Source organism: Lygodium microphyllum, chromosome 23 (genome assembly GCF_053477565.2).
Source record: "Lygodium microphyllum isolate KBCC chromosome 23, Lygodium_microphyllum_v1.1.10, whole genome shotgun sequence".
Classification (NCBI taxonomy): domain Eukaryota; kingdom Viridiplantae; phylum Streptophyta; class Polypodiopsida; order Schizaeales; family Lygodiaceae; genus Lygodium; species Lygodium microphyllum.
Genome location: NC_141157.1, coordinates 2,218,952 through 2,236,201, shown reverse-complemented (window position 1 = coordinate 2,236,201; position 17,250 = coordinate 2,218,952). Strand labels below are relative to the sequence as shown.

Below are 17,250 nucleotides of genomic sequence, written 5' to 3'. Positions count from 1 at the left end.
AGCATCCGCAACTTCTTTTCGAGAGATATCCGGTGGACAAACGTCTTTTGTTGATAGAGAGACGCGAGCTTTCTCCACACGTCTGCTGCAATCTTCAACCTGTGAACATGAACAAGGACAGAATCCTGCAAACTCAGAAAGAGGAAAGATCTGGCTCTAGAATTGAGCCGATCCCATAATGTTGCACGATCCATAGATGTCCCATCTGCGGGATCCACCTTAGGCCGGGGAATAGGAACAGAAACAAGCTCCCAAAGATCGAAGGAGTCCAAGATACACTCCACCTTGCAGGACCATAGAGAAAAATTGGAGCCATCCAACCGGTCCTCTTTGGGCAGCTGAGGAAGTACGGGTACCTGTACAGGGGGTACCAAAGGCTGCATCTTCGGCCCACTGGAAGGGGCTTGCCGAGATACATGAATAGAAGGGGGACGAGAAAGAGGAATAGACTCAGGACGACGGTCCTCGTGATAGAAATCACGCCTCCGTTCAGATGAGTGTTGAGACAAAAGCTCGTCATCTGAGTCATCAAAGCCTGTAAACTGATGAGAAGACATCTTCCAATCTGCAAAACACCAAACACCAAAGAAAACTTTGCCGATGCCGAATAATGACCAGCAGTCTGATCACCAACCACCAAAACGCAGGCTGTGATAGCCTACAAACACCTGAAGCTGCAAAACGCAAGGGTATCTGATGAAGATCACCAGAACAGAAGCCGCCAGCACCAAAACGAAGCCTGGGAGTGGGTTGCCAGCAGGAGATGAGCCGCCAGGAGTGGAAACGATCACCAGATCAGGAAAACGCAGCCTGATGATGTGTTGCCCAGCTGAAGGAGGGGCCACCTGATGGTAAACGCAAGCAGGAGGGGTCGTTTGATGACGTGGCAGCCTTTGGAGAAGTCGTCTGCAGCAAACGCAAGAAGAATGGCCACCTGGAGGGGCCGCCTGGGCAGTTGGAGATGAGGGGACAGCAGCAGAAGAGGGGTGAGGTATCTCTCCACAAGGTTAGGTCCTCCGTGCTCTCAGTCAGGCGATGATACCATGTGAGAGTGCGCAACGGAAGAAGAACACGAACACAGAGGAGGAGAGAGAGAAAGCAAGGAATGAAGGAAGAAAATCTGCACTGACTGAAATGAATGCTGAATACACTGAAATGGACTGATCAGTCCCTGCACGCAGCCCAGAGCGTCAGTGACGGCACCAGATCAGGCTGATGATGACGGCAGCACCGAAGACGGAGGAAGATGACGGAGTCGGAGTGTGCACCTGCCAAAGAAGGAGGGAAGATGATAATACAACTGACTACCAAGTGGGAAATGGCTATAAATAGCCAAAAAACCCAAAAACTGGCCAACCTGAATTTTGAGGCCATAAATATGTCCGACCAGCATTTAATGCTGATCCGACAAGCATTTAATGCTGGTAAAAATGCCAGGAATGCTCAGAAAAATCCCGGAAAGGGTGGACAATGTCCGGCAGGTGAGGCAAGCTGAAGAATGCAGAAACTGCCCCGGGAAATGCACATAAAATCCCGACTGGAGGAGAAAATGCACTGAAATGCAATAAACTGAGTGCTCTAGAATGAGCTACCTCCTCCGTCAAAACAAGTGATAGACAGGTCAGAGCTCCTAAAGTCCTCGTCTGACTCAGATTGAGGCTCACAGGCAGGAGATGACAAGGCATGACAAACATGACTGCTAACAAAATGTTGGTTTACTAGCATGGAGTTGATTGACCCAAAGCTTATTATGAAATTTATTGGATAGGGTGAGATTGCAAATAAGGTAGCACATGCTATTTTATAAGGCTATTTTTACATATCACTGTCTCATTTTGCCTGGCACATTGCTTTAATAATCTACTAAAAGATATAGGTAACTTGTTATCGATTTATGCATCATGAGCAAAGAGCTCGACTCACAACTTTATCTTAGGCCACCAGTTTGTTTGGCATGCGTCTTTCGAGAGAAAACACTATTCAAATACTTCAAGACAAGGTTCTTCTTTAACTTCTTTATACTAGGCTAATTCAAGAAGTGTGGTGGTGCCTTGAGACAATTATTCATTAGCGATGAGTTTACCTCATCAACATTGGCAAATATACCTACAAGTAATCTATGCGAGGAAAAGGCAAGCGGCTCAAAGTTTTAGGGATGTAAAATGTATACATGCTACCATATGTCCAAGTGTGCATCTCTCAAAGTTATGGATGTTATGCAACCTTGCACTAGCAAGGTATATGAAGCCATGGATAGACTAAATGAGATCTTATAAGAGTTGGCAACTTAAGATTATGCATATGAGGAGATTCTCATTTAATTGTGTGTGAGTGGAACTCCCAAAGCTCATCCATTCATGGATCCTCTTTTGGTATGAATCCTGAATTCCAAGTCAAGGGTCACAAGAATGACACAAAAGCAATGGATGCTTGAAGGTTGATATTGACTCATCTAGCACTTGATGAGGGAATTAGATGCAACATTAGGGACCAGCTTTTGTTCTACATGACTTTCATGGCTCTTATGGTTGCAAATGCACAAGAAGATCACTACAAAGTTGGGTGAGCTTTGTGTTGGGAGGACTATGATTTTGATGGCTCTAAGTTGCAGCAATTAACTATTTGTATTCTGAGTTAGGTTGTTAGCTCCTCTTGTTTGAAGCAATTATGGAGCACATATTCCCACATTGCTTCAAAGAATAGAAACTCATTTGGAGTGGGAAGGGCCAATGATTTAGTATTTGTTTGTGCAAATTTGTGCATGTTGTGAGATAATGATTGCAAAGGTTGGTCCTTTCCCTAAGTGCACAAGGACAGGAGAATAATGCTCATAAGGATGCACCACTTATTGGCACTCCTGATCATGAGGTCAGCACTTCTAGAGCAATTGAGGTACTTTGTGACCATCATGATAAGTGATTCAACTTGAAGGCTTGTAAACTTGTGGTTAATGATACTTATTATCATATTATGATAGTTAGGCCATTAAAATTGCCTTCAAAGCTTGTAGCCTTGTTGGCATGTTGCTTAGTTTGTGCATTCTACTAGCTTGTAATTCAAGCTATATTACTTCAATCCTTTGCCTACAATTAATCGATGTCATGTTTGTGTTCTTCGGAGAACAAAGTTCAAAGTCCAGACTATCCTCATTCTACTTCACCCTTTCGATGATCTATTAGGATAGTTGAATGTCAATTATCTAATTATGGCCATATCTTTAAAGTTAGAATGTTCTATCCTTGTATATTATCTCGTCTTTAATTGTGTGTGTGGATTTTAAGAAAAATATTTAAAATCATGTTTGGATGAATTTTTGTATATCGTTCCCATCCCCGTTCCTATCGCCCATTCTTGTGCCCCATCCCATGTTTCTATGGGTAGAATCCATGGCCTCTATTCAATCCAAGGAGCATTTGCTACTCACCGTTATTGTTTCTCTCCATTCCTTGTTTTGTTAGTTTTTCTTGAAAGTAGCATATCATACGTGACAAGAAAGGCAGATTGCTTTTCTCTTGTCATTACGGCAGTAATAAAGCTCTCATAGTTTTTCTCCGAGATGATTCAAGGCTATTTGAACTAATCTAGCATCATCCACTTTACATGTCAATTGGTGATAGCTCATTAGCAATACTCTTGGGCCCTGTCAAATAATCTTGACTGCTGTCATCTAAAATTCTCCCCTCAATAGTGAGCCTATTATCCAATGTAATTAGTCGCAAGCCTATCCTCGTACATAAGTACTATCAACATATGTAAACAGATATTGATAGCACTGCAATGGGGATGATAACAACCAATAATGGATCAATACTGTCGACCAATCCTTTGATGCTCAGGTATACTTAGCTGTCTCTGCTCTATTGACTCGAGTACCTTGTGTTGTAGGGTTAGTGGTTGCTCTATTTTCCTTGCCACGAAAATGTTAAAACTTTCTAACCCAAGAAACCTATCTTGAATTTCCTGTTATGTGGATGTTATAAAGCTTGCTTTTGCTTGTCCTTGGTCTGAAACAGCATCTCAATGTTTTAGGCTGGAAAGCAGCCATTTTCTGGTAATGAGAATAACGTTTTGTCTTAAATCACATGCCAAGAGAGCCAGAACAAGTAGCTAGCTTGAAAACTTTTCCTAGTTTTTAACATAATAAAGCTCAAGGCTTCAAAACTATTTCCTTGTTTAAATAATACTTAAATTATTGGGTGGCAAATTATCAAAAAAATACAGCCCTTTCCCCAACATGGAACTTAACCACCCAAACAATCGATCAGCCACAAGCATCTAGTTTTGAGCTTATACCAAGAAAACGAATATGCCTGAAGAAGCAAGCACTGAAACCCTTCTGCCAAATGTCTGCAAGTCAAACACCAAAAACCCAACTTTCAAAAGCTTACAATCTTTCAAACCCAACTCCCAACCCCTTCCCCCAAATAACCAAAAACCTAAAAAACAAAAAAGAAAGGGCACTAATGCTTTAAGTCATACATCCATGTGTAATGGTTTGTTATTGCATGAACTAACTTGGTTGATGAAATACAACTTGAAGTGAAATGCGACATCTAAGTTCCTTGGTTTTTTATAAATGAAAATGTAGGATAGATGCATAAGGAGAAGCTTTGTGTGCTGTAAGGATTAAATTTGATTATTTAAATGGTTTGTGTACTTCCATTGCTTCCCAAATAATCAAAGACCCAAAAATTAACAAAAAGGGGGGGTTGGGTTTTTCTTCTAGTGTGCTAAATGCAATAAAAAGGCTCATGACAATGTGACATTCAGTTAGAAAGCATAATGACATTAACATTCGCTTTGTATTTAAAATAATTCTTTCAGTGAAAGTTGAGGGGTGAGTTTGATATATTTAGCACTCAGGAAACCGCATGTATCTGATTTAGCACAGGGATTGGTCCATCTCATCCTAAACTATAATAAGGATAGAATGGCCAGCAAAGATAGAGACCTCATAACACGTCTAGTGAAAGCTAGTGCTTTAAGACTGCAGTCTTACAGCATGTATCTGATCCAGTGCAGGGACTGGTCCATCTCATCAGATACATGCAGTCTTACAGCATGTATCTGATCCAGTGCAGGGATTGGTCCATCTCATACTAAACTATGATAGACTGGGCAGCAAAGATAAGAAGCCTCATGACACTTCTAGTGAAAGTCAGTACTTTGAGACTACAGTCTTACCTAGGTCAAACATTGGCCATAGTTCACCAGCCAAGGAGATTTTCTGCTTGACATCAAAGGATTCATAAATTGAACTAAGTCCTGTGGAATGTGGGTTTGGACATGTGCCCCAATTTAACAATTGCCTCTTGGTTGTGAAAATGAAAGGTCCTTGTCAAGCTAAAACACGTGTTACAGCTGATTAGCATTTTTAAACAGCTCCAAAACACGCTTAGTTGATGAAAAATTCAAATTTGGTGCGAGGTTCAAGAGAGTTTCAATGGTCCCCCAAAACCCTAATTTTTGGGGCACCCTTCTATGAGCAATCATGTTGTTATGCCTTGTCATCTCCTGCCTGTGAGCCTCAGTCTGAGTCAAACGAGGACTTTTGGAGCTCTAACAAGTCTATCATGTGTTTTGATGGGGGAGGCTACTCATTCTAGAGTGGCTATCTGGGTGCATTTCTTTTGTTTGTCAGGTTCCACTGTGTTTTCCATGGGCCGGTTCTACATTTGCTAGGCTGTCCACACTTGCCGGACATTGTCCTTGCCAATTGGATTTTTCTATGGCCACCTATCATCTTTTCTGGCATTTTCCCACTGCAACCAGCATTAAATGCTGGTGGGCCAGTGTTTATGGCATTTATTGCAGCAAGTCGGCCAATTTAGGGCATTTATGGCTATTTAAAGCCTGCCCATCCCACACTTGGCACATCATCATCTTCCTTCTTTCTTGGCAGGTGCACACTTTGACCTTGTCATCTTCCTCCATCTCCGGTGCTGCCGTCATCATCAGCTTGATCTGGCACCCTAACTAACATTGTGGGCTACGTGCAAGGATTGATCAATCCTCCTCCTATATTCAGCATTTGTTCCTTGTTCAGTGCAAGTTTCTTTTCTTGCAGATCGTCTCTCTCTCTTCCTCTATGTTCGAGTTCCTTCTTCCGTTGCACACTCACATGGTATCAGAGCATGGTATCATTGTCTAAGAGAGACACAATGCTGACTTCTTGCGGAGGAGAGCACCCCAGACTGCCAGGCGGCCTTGCCACATCAGCGTTTTGCTGAAAATGCAGCTTTCTACTTGGAGGCATCCACTTTTCTTGTGCCAGGTACCCATTTTTCTGCTCACTTCCTCTCCTAGTAGAGGCAACAAGCTTCCTTAGTGAGGCGGCAATCTTCTACTGCAAATGCAGTGTTCCTTGGTCAAGTGACAGCTATCTTTAGCGAACACACATAGTCCTTGTCCAGGCGATAGTCTATCTCCCCTAAGCGAACCCTCTACGTCGACTTTATTGTGATCCTGTAGTTGTTTCCTCTTGTTTCAAGGCTGTCTACAGCCAAACACAAATTTTTTGTGGGTATCTTGCACTATATCAAAGATGGATCCCTCTCCTCCCTGTTCTCTCCATGTTTCACAGAAGGCCTGTTCTGCTAGCCTTCATATGCCATTCATGGCACCCTCGATATCGGTGCCCCTACTCCCTTCTTTTCCCAAAGAAGACCGGCTTGATGGTTCCAACTACTCACTTTGGTCATGTAAGATGGAGTGTATCTTTGATACCTTCGATCTTTGGGAGTTTGTTACCCACCCTATTCCCCATCCAGTGGAGGATTCCACAGTTGGATCATCGATGGATCGTGCCACCTTATGGGATTCTTCTATAGGGGCGGTTATCACGACAAGTTGGCAAGAGAGCAGGCTTTATAGGCTCCATTGCCCTTCTCTTATGCAAGGTTCTCTGCAACCAGCCTTCCTTCTCGGATAGGGTGGTTTAACCTAATTAAGCACTTAATTACAGCAATTAGCAAATGAACATAAATTGAAATGCTCACTTTACCTTCATAAACTTGGATAGTGGACACCTTGTTGGCCCCAAAACTGGCGCCCCTTTCGGTATTTCTTTAATTTTAATTGCTGATGGATAAATTACAAGCCGAGATTTCACAATCTCCTTGGCTGATTCAAAAGCCCCTTGCTGTTCTAATAATCAGCAAAGCATTCGTAATGAGCCCTCCTCTCGTACCGCCGCCTCTCTTGAGGCGGAAGAGAAAACCTGCTGCCCCCTGTCCTGTCGCGGTGCGCGATCAGTCGTCGTCGCCTCTCAGAGCCAAATCTAATCACCTCCTCTCCCTCCACCAAGCTCCGAATGGCTGCTATTCAGCTTCCACCACCCTCCAACAACCTTCTCCCTAGTTGCATGGGAAAGTTTTACCAAGTGGCAACCTTCCTAATGCATTTTCAGCCATTAAATTAATTTTTCAGAATTAATTAATTCTAAAAATTAGTTTCAGCCTAAAATTAAACATGCCCATCTGGAATGAAATTGGCTAGGCCATTTGCAACTTGGAGTGGTTCCCAACCTCTATTAACCCTTAGACTAGCATTAATTAATTTATTAATGCTAGTCCCTAGTGTCACCACTGACACTTAATGGCCAAACAATGGTCCTAGGGTCCAACCTAGCACCAACTGACCACCAAAACCCAGTTGGCATAACTTAACACAACTTTTGCCTTTAACACCCACTGCATCCTCGGGGTCCTTGGCCCGTTCCCATGAAATAACTGCCATGTACATCACATGTGCTAAACAACCTTGCACATTTGATTAGTAACTTAATCAAATGTTACTAGCAAGATTAAAGCATCTCAAAATTTCACGTCCCCGTGACATTCTTCGAGGCAGTTGTCTATTGCTACACCTGTTCCTGCTTGTGCACCATCTTCTCCAGGAGGGTCTATTTGAGAGGGGGAGAAGAGGGGGAAAGTCCACCGTTGCGAGGCCGCTTTTTGCCCAGAGGGGAAGGGAATTCGTCTAGAGAGGAACTCATGGCAGTATTCTTCTAGCACAAGGAAAGAGAAATCTGTAGATTTCTCGTGGTTTATCCATGCAGCAACCTTTCTTGTTGATTCTACCTGAAGCCCATTGCATCACTTGCCACCTCTGCTTATAGAGAGCATTATCCCTACGGGCAGAAGAAGGCAGCCTCTCATATTAGAACACACAGCCGAGGCTCTCTCCACCTTTAACACGCAAATTGGCTACCGCCATGATCACGTTCTTATTCGGTTGATCAGAGGCGGCTTCCTACCGAGTTGATATATGAGAGAGAGAGAGAGAGAGAGAGAGAGAGAGAGAGAGAGAGGAGGCATTTGTGTCAAACACAGTAGAAGAGTCACATCCCATAAGAAGAAGAAGAAGAAGAAGAAGAAGAAGAAGAAGAAGAAGAAGAGAAAAGATGGAGCCCAACACGAGGCCATAGAAAGTGAGAGAGGTAGTCTCTCACTTTCTATAGAAAGTGAGAGAGGTAGTCTCCCTAATTTCCGTAGACCCATTCTTCTCTTGGCCCTTGCCTTTGTCCCACGGGTCTCTTCTCCTTTGCCATCCCTCCCATATCCCTTGTCCACTTCAGCATTTTCTACATTTAATTCCATAAACCATTTTTCTATAGGTTATTCATATGCCTCTCCTTCATTAGCCCTTCTTATACACCCTACACCCCATTTACCCCTTGCATATTATTTTTAGTCCTCCAATTTCAATTCAACCTTACCTCATCTTAGGGTGGCAAGTCACAACGGAGATCACAAAGGACAGATAAGTATTTTTCTAAAATATTTAAAAGAACATTTCTCAAATCTAACAATCAAGATCTAAAAAGTTAAAAGTAATACATTAAAAATGTACAATTAAAGTGGTTATTCCTATGCCATGCCCTACCCTCTCTCCCTACATAACTTCCCCATTAGCCTCACCTACTCCCCAAAGTTTCCCATTCACCCCCTTATCAGCACCATTAATTGTTTATGAGATCCCCTCTTGTTTTTCCCATCTCCCTTAATCATTGTGAACATACAATACAAACACATTGACCTTTTAAATCAAGCTTACACCAATTACCATAGGAACATATCCTATAGAAAATTTAGGAGCATATTCCCATGCTCTCCTCTTTTTCCATATACAAGTAATCATTATTCTTTACTCTATTGGGAATGGAGGAGTTGTGCTCATGATCCATGTGAAAGATTGAACCCTATCCTTCAACAAGTATGAAAGTTTTTCAGTGTGGGAGGAAATGAAGGCAGGAGTTCCCTTACTCTGGTGGTCGTGGATTTGGAGTCCCATACCCTACCATGGCTAGGCCTCATCCTTGTGATCAAAGTTGTTTTACTAACAATTTTGAAAGTTGTTTATATTAGACAGTGGTTCTTCTTTGACAAGGTTCGCGAGGACGCTTCACATTTCAGTGTGGGAGGAATATGATGACACTCAAAAGAAGCATAAAAACAAGGCACAAAAGAATCCAAGCATGCATCATATTTTTATTTTTTGTCAAGAGAATAATACCGCATTGTTACAAAATCACCAAAAAGAGATAGAGAGAGGAATACTCAAAATTAAAGGCCAAAGGCCTTATAATATCAAATGTATCAAAGTTTCAAAGGAATAATAAAAATACGAAGGGGTGAGCTTTTTGGGGAAGAGGTGGGGTGGAGTGCACGAGTGGTTATATGCCTCTTTCCCTTCCCTCTCTTGTCCAATTGCATATTCTCCTTTTTGGTAGTGCAAAAATTTATTCTCTCTCCTCTCTCCTCTGTCTTTTGTGTAGAGATTTCTCTTTTCCTTTTTGTTCTTACATAATGGTTAAAGCTATGGATGAAGATGATGAAGATAACGAGTTTGTTAATTTTAAAGTGGAAGATTTATGGTTTCTTTTCAGTTCTTGGGATTAATGGCAGAGCCATACACATAGATTTTGTGTGCTTTGTTCCTGGTTTTGTGGTTGATTATGTTCGTGGGAGGGTTGCTGTCAATCTACCATCACTAGCCCACAAATTGCCTCCTTCGTGCATTCGACTCTCCATCAGCCAGGTGACACATAGCATGCCTCCCTCGCCATCAAGTGTCAACCCTACAGTCTACATTCGGCCTTTCACCCCCAGGTGGCAACTGACCACCATCTTCTCCTCCCTATCGGTGGTCATCCTACAATTGCATTTGCAACTTCCTACTGCTGCTCTGTGCTCCACGTACCTTCCTTGCTCTCGTCTCAATCATTTGACCCTCCGGTGTGAAGGGAGGTGAGCCCTGAAGTGGAAGTACATAGCAAAAGCAAGAGCTATGGTGGAAGGAGCAAGAGCAAGAGAGAGGCACAAGATGTGGGAACTCCAACAGCACAATGTGAGACAGGCTTCCCTTTATTCAAATGTCACTAAAAGAAGAAAAAATAAAGTGACAATGATGGGCACCCGCAAGTGCCTTTACCCCCAACAACCTCCCACTTAAAGATAAATGTGCCCCTAGTGAGGAGAGAACAAGGAAAAAAGTGACAAAGTACAAATGTACATAAATACAACAAGATGAGAAAAAATGTCATCTCATCCAATGCCCATCAACTTCCTAAGGCAAAGCACTCCGCTGAGAGACTTTTAGTAAATAGATCTGCAGGATTTTGGTTCGCATCTTGGCCAACTGAATAGCACTCATAGAATCCAAATGCAGTATAGGGACCACATCAATAATGCCAAGATCTGCCACCAGACGGCCTAACCAAAGAGCCTCCATGCAAGCCTCAATGGTTGCAACATACTTTGCCTCTGTAGTAGAAAGGGTCGTGTATTTCTATACCCTAGACATCCAAGAAATAGCACCTCCAGCAAAGGTGAAGACATAGCCAGAGATGGACTTTCTATTGTCTGCATGTCCTACATAATCAGAGTCAATATATCCCACGACTCTTGTATTTTGGCCACCATGATAGATGCACATACCTATTGTGCCCTTCAGGTACCTCATGATACCTTTCACGGCGAAGCACATCAGATACCTCATGATACTTTTCAACTTATACACCCACTTGCATGGCAAAGCACATTTTTCACTAGGCAAGGGAACCAAATCCCACGTATGATTTTTCTACAATGAACCATACTCTGACTGCATGGCCCTCTCCTAAGACTAACTATCACCTCTACACATGGCCTTATCATACGTAAGAGGCTCACTAGCATCTGCCACAATAACATAATCCATAGAGGGTTCAAACTGCGTAGGCTGTCGTCTATCTCTAGTAGACCGCCTCAAAACAAGCTAAGGGGCTTGGTCATCCTGTGGAGCGTCAAGGATCTAGACCATAGGAGAATTAGCCGATGTTGCACACTAACTAGCTAGTTGTATAGCAGTAAGAGATTCCTCCAAAAATATCACCTTGTATACCTCAACGACATGCTCACGTTGCTTATACATTTTCTCCTCATGGAAAACTGCATCATGGCTACGGATAACCTTCCGAGTCTATGGATCCCATAGTCTCACTTGCATCTCCATAACCAGAAAAGATACATTTCCTAGACTTAGAATCCAACTTATTAAGATTATCCTTGGGAACATGACAGAAAGCCTCACAACCAAAGACACACAAATGAGCATATAAGGGAGGTTTTCCAAACCATACCTCTTCTACAACCTGGTAGTCAAGAGTAGTACATAGGGACTGATTTATTAGCTGGATGGCAGTAGAAACTGCCTCAATTCAAAAATGATGTGTTAAGCCTAGCTGGCTAAGCATATTCCGAACTCGCTCCTAAATTGTCCTATTCATGCGCTCAACCATACCATTCTGGGGTGGGATATACTCAGCGGTCAATTGACGCTTAATACCTCTCTCGTCACAAAAGTACTCAAAGGCTTTAGAAACATACTCACCCCCATTATTTGATCTTAGGCATTTCAACCTATGACCAGATTGGTTCTCAACCAAAGCAAGCCAAAGCTGAAATGTAGCCAAGACTTCCAATTTCTGCTTAATAGGATATGCCCAGACCTTATACGTATAGTCATCAATGAAGGTAACAAAATACTTCGTGCCACCTAACGACTGGCAAGGCATGGGACCACATACATCCGAATAAACGAGAGCCAATGGTTCACCCATGCATGTCATACCAAACCTTTTATGCATATTACATGTCTACTTGCCATATAAACAATGATCATAAGACTCAAAGCACTTTTAGTCAAGGGATGGAAGATACTGCAAATGTGTAAGCATTTTTATTCCTTTCAAGGATTATATGTCCAAAGTGACGATGCCAAAGAGATACATGTGGAACTGTATACATTGCCAAAACATGATCAATTGACCCAGATACAAGCAAGTGTTGGGTGTAAAGTCCCTTCATTTCCGTGTAAATAGACTTACGGGTGTGAATACACCCTTAATGTACCCTAACATATAAATACATTCTTTTTATTCTTTGTGAGCAAGTGTTGGGTGTAAAGTCCCTTCATCTCCGTGTAAATAGACTTACGGGTGTAAGCACACCCTTAATGTACCCTAACATATAAATACATTCTTTTTATTCTTTGTATACCATCACAAACCGTACACCTATCTTTACGTTCACTCTCTCAAACTCTCAACTCTGCTCCTCACACCTCTGTCTTGCACTTCATTGCGCGCACTAACATATAAATACATTCTTTCCAATGTACCCTAACATATAAATACATTCTTTTTATTCTTTGTGTGCCATCACAAACGGTACACCTATCTTTGCGTTCACTCTCTCAAACTCTCAACTCTGCTCCTCACGCCTCTATCTCGCAATTCATTGCACACACTCTCCCCTTCAAACTAGTATCAGAGCGTTGGTAACAGTATTCGCGTTTTTTTTCCTCTTCAAAATTCTCCCTGAATTTCCCTTTGGCCCAACGGGGTTCGCGTGCATGAGCTCAAAATTCAAATTTGTGCATATTTATGCCCAGAAAATTGGGGCTTTTCAGGTTGAGTGCTGCTCATGCAAAATTGAGGCATTTGCATCAGAAATTGCAGACATTGTCCACGTTTGGATTGGGGATTTTGCCAAATTTACCGAAATTTTACTCATTTGAGTGAATTCCTCAACATTAGGCCCATAAAATTTGGGGCTTTTGCTGTATTGGTGAAATTTTTGTTCGACTGAGTCAGATTGGCTGACATTGGTGCACATTTGGACCCGAGAAATTTGGGGCTTTTGCAAAATTTTGTGAAATTTTGCTAATTTTGCCCGTTTTATGCTTTCGGAAACATGTATTAATGCAATTGAGGCAGATTGGTCAGTGAAATTTTGGGGCTTTTGCTGAAATCTGTGGATTTTGGCAAAGTTAATGCGTGAAATGCACTTTGGGAATATTGCTGAAGCAATCTTGTGGTTATAAGCAAAGTGATTTGAGCTTTTTTATCTCCCGCTTGTGCGATTTTGGAGAAATTGCAGAGAATTCTTGGTGTTTTGGGGTATCACAAGTTGATACGAGCACATATGTATGCAGTACACATATTGGGCAGCTCCCATTGAGTTGATGTATTGCTGATTATTCATGTTGCAACAGTCTTAGTGATCATTTGCAGATATGGGATTGGTGCAGATGTATTTATGGTGACATTGCTCAAGTGGGAGTTATCTGGCAGTGATGTATGCATTTATTGTATGCTGAAATTGCAATGCCGAAAGTCATTCATTCTACTGCTGTACATGTACTTGGACTGAATCTTGCTATTATTTGCTGAAAAAAAAAATTGGGCTGAAATCAGCTGAATATTCAGCTCATTTTTGCTGTCATAAATTGCAGCATTGAATTTCTAGTGTATTGCTGAAAAATGGCTGCAAATGCTTCTAGCAGCAGTGACACAAAATCCCTCTTTGAAATCAAGAGGTTTGATGGCATTGGTTTTGACTTGTGGAAGGATAGGATGCAAGGCATTTTGTTTCTCAAGGACTGAAGATGCTTTCTTGGAGACTAAGCCTGCAGCTATGATAGATATGGATTGGGCTAGACTTAATAAGAAGGCCATTGCATACATTAAGATGGCAGTGTCTGATGATGTACTTACAGACATCAAGCGTCTTGATATAGTTTATGCTATATGGAAAAAGCTTAAGGACACTTATGAAAATACAACTCCTGTGAATCAAGTGCATCTTATGCCTAAACTTGTGAACATGGAGTTGGATGAGTCTAAGCCAGCATCTGAGCATTTGAGTACTTTCACAGGGGTTTTGAGTCAGTTGCAGGACTCTGGTTTGACAGCTTTTAATGATAAATTGAAAGCTATTTTCTTATTGATGACTTTACCTGACAGTTGGGAATCTTTGGTTGTGTCACTTAGCAACAACCCCGCTTTGACTTTTGATGGTGTTAGAGGTTCAATCCTCGATGAAGAAATCAAAAGAAAGTCTAGTGGTGAAAGCAATGGCTCACCTTACCATGTAAGAGGCAGGTCTGAAAAGAGGATTAATGCAGCCAGTAAAGGTAAAAGCAGAAGCAAAAGCAAGGGCAAACAGCAGGATGTCACATGCTATCAGTGTGGGCGTAAAGGGCATAAAAAGCCCAATTGCCGGTACTTCAAGAAAGAGCAAGAAAGAAAGAAACAGTAGGGTAAGAAAAAGAAAGATGATGACAGCTCTTCCTCAAAAGAAGTTGCAAAGGCGAATGTTGCATCCAATGTGGTCATTGAAGAGCTTCCTGACACCGAAGAGATACTTGTTGTAGCCTCATCTAATGATGCAGATATTATGGCAACAACAAGTGATATGCATATCACCAAAAAGGAGGTGATTGATGCCTTACTTTCAGCTCATGATGGGTTGTCACAATCATGGATAGTGGACAGCGGTGCTTCTTTTCATGTTACCCCCTCTTTGGAGTCATTTTCTAAATACACTGCAGGTTGCCTACGTAAGGTTTACTTGGGTAATAACTATGCATGTGAGATAGAGGGTGTTGGCACCATTCACTTGGCTCTTGAAAATGGCCAAGAGCTGATTTTGCAGGATGTCAGATTTGTAGCTAGCATAAAGAAGAGTCTACTATCATTTGGGTAGCTTGATGCTAAAGGGTACTTTACTACATTTGGTGGTGGATCTTGGAAGGTCCATAAGGGCTCTATGCTGATTGTTAAAGGCAGCAAAAGGGGGACTTTATATTACTTGCATTGTAAAGCATTACCTGGCAAGTTTTTGGCTATGGCTGAAGTCCATTCACAAATGGAGCTTTAGCACAAAAGACTTGGTCATATGAGCCAGAAAGGCCTTCACGTTCTCTCCTCTTTAGGGAGATTTTATGTAAAAGACTCTGGTCTTGAATTTTGTACTGATTGTATATGGAAAACAAGTGAAGTCTCCTTATTACTCTGGTGTTGTTAAGAAGTCTAATGCTCTTGACCTAGTACACTCTGATGTGTGCACTATGCCTGTTAATTCGTATGGGTGTGCACGGTACTCTATTACTTTCATTGATCATTTAAGTTTCATGCTTTTGTTACCACACAAAAAGGGCTTAAGTTGAAAGCCATAAAAACAGATAATAGGGGTGAGTATGTCCCAAAAGAATTTAACAAGTTTTGTGAGATGCATGGCATTAAGAGGGAGTCGACAGCCCCTTATAATCCTGCATCAAATAGCGTGGCTGAAAGATTTAACCGCACACTTTGTGAGAGAGTCAGATGCATGCTGTCCACAGCTAATCTCCCGCAACAATTTTGGGGAGAGGCTCTTAAATCTGCAATTCATGTATGCAATCGTTCTCCCAATCGTACATTGGAAAATGGCATTTCTGAAGAGGTTTGGTCTGGCAAACCTACTTCGTATGACCATTTGCGTGTCTTCGGCTGTGATGCCTTTGTGCATGTACCTGTAGAACAGAGGACCAAACTAGACATGAAATCCATCAAGGGCATCTTCATGGGATATGGAGATGAGAGAGATGGGTTATAGAGTTTGGCTTTCTCAGGATAGGAAGATAATACGCAGCCGAGATGTAGTATTTAATGAGGCAAAGTTGCTAAAAAATGCTACACATGGTGATCTTGATAAAAAGAAGGTCAAATTTCAGCATGAACAGCCAGCCATTAGCTGAAAATTCTGTCCCTTTTGATGCTGAAAATGAGCAGCAACCTATTGTGCTACAGCCAGAAGATCAAGGACGGCAAATAGATGCACAGGATGAAATAGGACAGCAAGAAGAACATGCTGAAAACAGATTACAACAGCAAGAAAATGCTGAAAATCAGCCACCTCGTGATGGTGTGCACATTCCTCAGGATGTAGGCCCATTGCCTGATAATACAGATCATTGGGTAAGACAGTCTACACGTGTCAGAAGGCAGCCACAGAGGTTTCAGCCATCTTTGGATTGCATTTTCTTGACTGATGAGGGTGAGCCTCTGACATTTAAAGAGGCGCAATCATGTGAAAACAAGAGAAAGTGGGAGCTTGCTATGCAAGAAGAGTGAAGTCTCTATATGCAAATAACACATGGGAGCTTGTACCTTTACCCAAGGATAGAAAAGCTATTCCTAATAAATGGGTTTACAAAGTGAAATGTATTGATAGGAAGCCCAAGTATAAGGCACGGCTGGTTGCTGAGGGCTATACACAAAAGGAAGGCATAGACTTCCAGGAGGTCTTTTCATCAGTGGTGAAGATGACTACGCTCCGTGTTTTGTTTGCTTTCACTGCATCCTTGGATTTAGAGTTGGATCAAATGGATGTGAAGGCTGCTTTTCTTCATGGTGACTTGGATGAAGAGCTGTACATGAAACAGCCAGAAGGATTTGCTATTCCAGGAAAGGAGCATTTGGTTTGTAAGCTGAAACGCAGCTTATATAGGCTGAAACAAGCCCCTAGACAATGGTACAAAAAATTTGATACCTTTATGCTCAGCCATGGATTTAAATGCAGTCATGCAGATCACTGCTTATACACTAAAAAGGCTGATGATGGCAGCCTTATTGTGCTGGTTTTATATGTGGATGACATGCTGATCGCAGGACAGCATAAGAGTACTTTGAATGCTCTTAAAAGGCAGCTGCACACATTTTGGGCATGCGCATTAAAAGAGAGAGGGCAGCATTTGTTGTTTCTCTCACAGGACAAGTACATCAGCAAAGTACTTGACAAGTTTAATATGGCTGATGCTAAGCCTCTTCGTGTGCCTTTACCACCACATACAAAGCTTAGCAAAGTTGATTGCCCTAAGGATAATGCAACTGCTAGTGCCATTAAGGTATACCTTATGCATCAGCTTGTGAATCTTTGATGT

At 42.0% G+C, this 17,250-nt stretch overlaps 1 protein-coding gene across 4 annotated transcripts in view; it reads right to left on the bottom strand.

Moving 5' to 3' along the window:
• LOC148015807 (BRCA1-A complex subunit BRE-like protein) overlaps positions 1 to 17,250 on the bottom strand; it is a 113,913-nt gene that overhangs the window by 17,724 nt on the left and 78,939 nt on the right. For 3 of the 4 annotated variants that reach the window (XM_087664430.1, XM_087664431.1, XM_087664432.1), the window contains exon 10: positions 4,294 to 4,347. The exons of the other annotated variant lie outside the window; for it this stretch is intronic. In XM_087664430.1, the coding sequence (XP_087520556.1) occupies positions 4,294 to 4,347 (54 nt within the window). The remainder of the gene's footprint in view (positions 1 to 4,293; positions 4,348 to 17,250) is intronic. 4 annotated transcript variants of the gene reach the window in all.